Source organism: Drosophila willistoni, unplaced genomic scaffold (assembly GCF_018902025.1).
Source record: "Drosophila willistoni isolate 14030-0811.24 unplaced genomic scaffold, UCI_dwil_1.1 Seg149, whole genome shotgun sequence".
Classification (NCBI taxonomy): domain Eukaryota; kingdom Metazoa; phylum Arthropoda; class Insecta; order Diptera; family Drosophilidae; genus Drosophila; species Drosophila willistoni.
Window position 1 is genome coordinate 231,476 of NW_025814106.1, and position 1,394 is coordinate 232,869.

At 50.7% G+C, this 1,394-nt stretch overlaps 1 protein-coding gene across 1 annotated transcript; it reads right to left on the bottom strand.

Annotated features, from left to right (window-relative positions):
- Window positions 1-250: 250 nt before the first annotated feature.
- Window positions 251-1,039, bottom strand: LOC124460875. Its single transcript, XM_047012476.1, has one exon. It carries the CDS (start codon window positions 1,037-1,039, stop codon window positions 251-253), a length of 789 nt encoding a protein of 262 aa, XP_046868432.1.
- Window positions 1,040-1,394: the final 355 nt, after the last annotated feature.

Consider the following 1,394-nt stretch of genomic DNA (forward strand, 5'->3'; position numbering starts at 1 on the left):
AAGAAAACAGAGATAGTTTCTTTTGTTTATTCAATCTCTTTATTTTCCTTGTCTTGGCGGCAGCGAAAACTTTCAAGAACTTCTTCTCTTTTTCCCTATCTTCCTCTCTTCGTTAAGTTGGCCGCGCTAGCTCAAAAAAACTAGTCCGCCCTGTGGCGCCGTTATTAGTGTGCCCAGCCGTAGAGAATGGGACCGCTTCTTAAGGGGACAGTTTGCGTTTGCCTACTACCCTACTTACATTACGCCCTCCTTAGACTCGAGGCTCCTGCCCGAGTACCAAGTCGTTGCGAGGATCGGGACGGTAAACAGCCAAACGGTTCACATGCACGGTTCTGGTAACTCTTTTTTCAGGGGGTCGATTTTCGTAGACAAGATCCGAAATCCGACGTACTATTGTAGCGGGCCCAATCCAATCGCATTGTAGCTTTGGGCAACGGCCTACTCTTCGGCTAGGTGAATAGAGCCATACTTCGTCGCCGGGGCAGAATTCCTGAGGGTGCGATCGTAGATCGTAGCGGATTTTGTTAGTCTGGGCAGCTGTTAGCAGTTGGCGGCGAGCGTTCGCATTTACCAGCTTAGCCAAGAATTCCGGCACCTCCGTTGGGACAGGAGCTGGTGTTCCAAATAATAAATCGTTGGGCAGCCTAAGTTCTCTTCCAAACGTTAGCCTTGCGGGCGAATAACCGGAGCTTTCAAGAACCGCTGACCTGTAGGCCAATAACGCCATGGGCAGCAGCTCATTCCAATCATGCTGGCTAGTAGATACAAACTTTGCCAAGTAATCTAGCAACGTGCGATTGAAGCGTTCCACCATGCCGTCTGACTGTGGATGCAGCGGCGTGGTACGTGTCTTTTCAACAGTCATCAGCCGCATACAGGCCTGGAAGACGCCAGCTTCGAAGTTGCGTCCTTGATCAGAGTGTAAGACGAATGGAACGCCGAATCGACGGAAGACTTCTTGTACCAATGCTCGAGCTACGGTTTCGGCTGTCTGGTCCGGTATGGCTGCACATTCCGGCCACTTGGTAAAATAATCCATAACGACTGCGACGTAACGGTTCCCACGAGGCGTAGTTGGTAGAGGGCCTAGAATGTCAATCGCTAGACGATCGAACGGAAAACAATACAATGTAAGCTGTCCTTAGCATTTGGTACAGGTGAATACGTAGCTTGGATAGGATTCCCCGTCCCACGTCGGCCATTTAGGATAGCAGCATCTTTCCTGTTTATTTCAGGGGGGCATTTAGCGCATATATTTGTTGGGACGGCGGCCAAGGGTTCACGAAACAATCGCGCCAATACGGTTTCTTCGTTCAAGCCAGTGTTCTCGCTTCCAACCGCGGGCTCTGTCCATAGTGACTCGTGCAACGGCGTGGTTGGATGCACATTCCGGC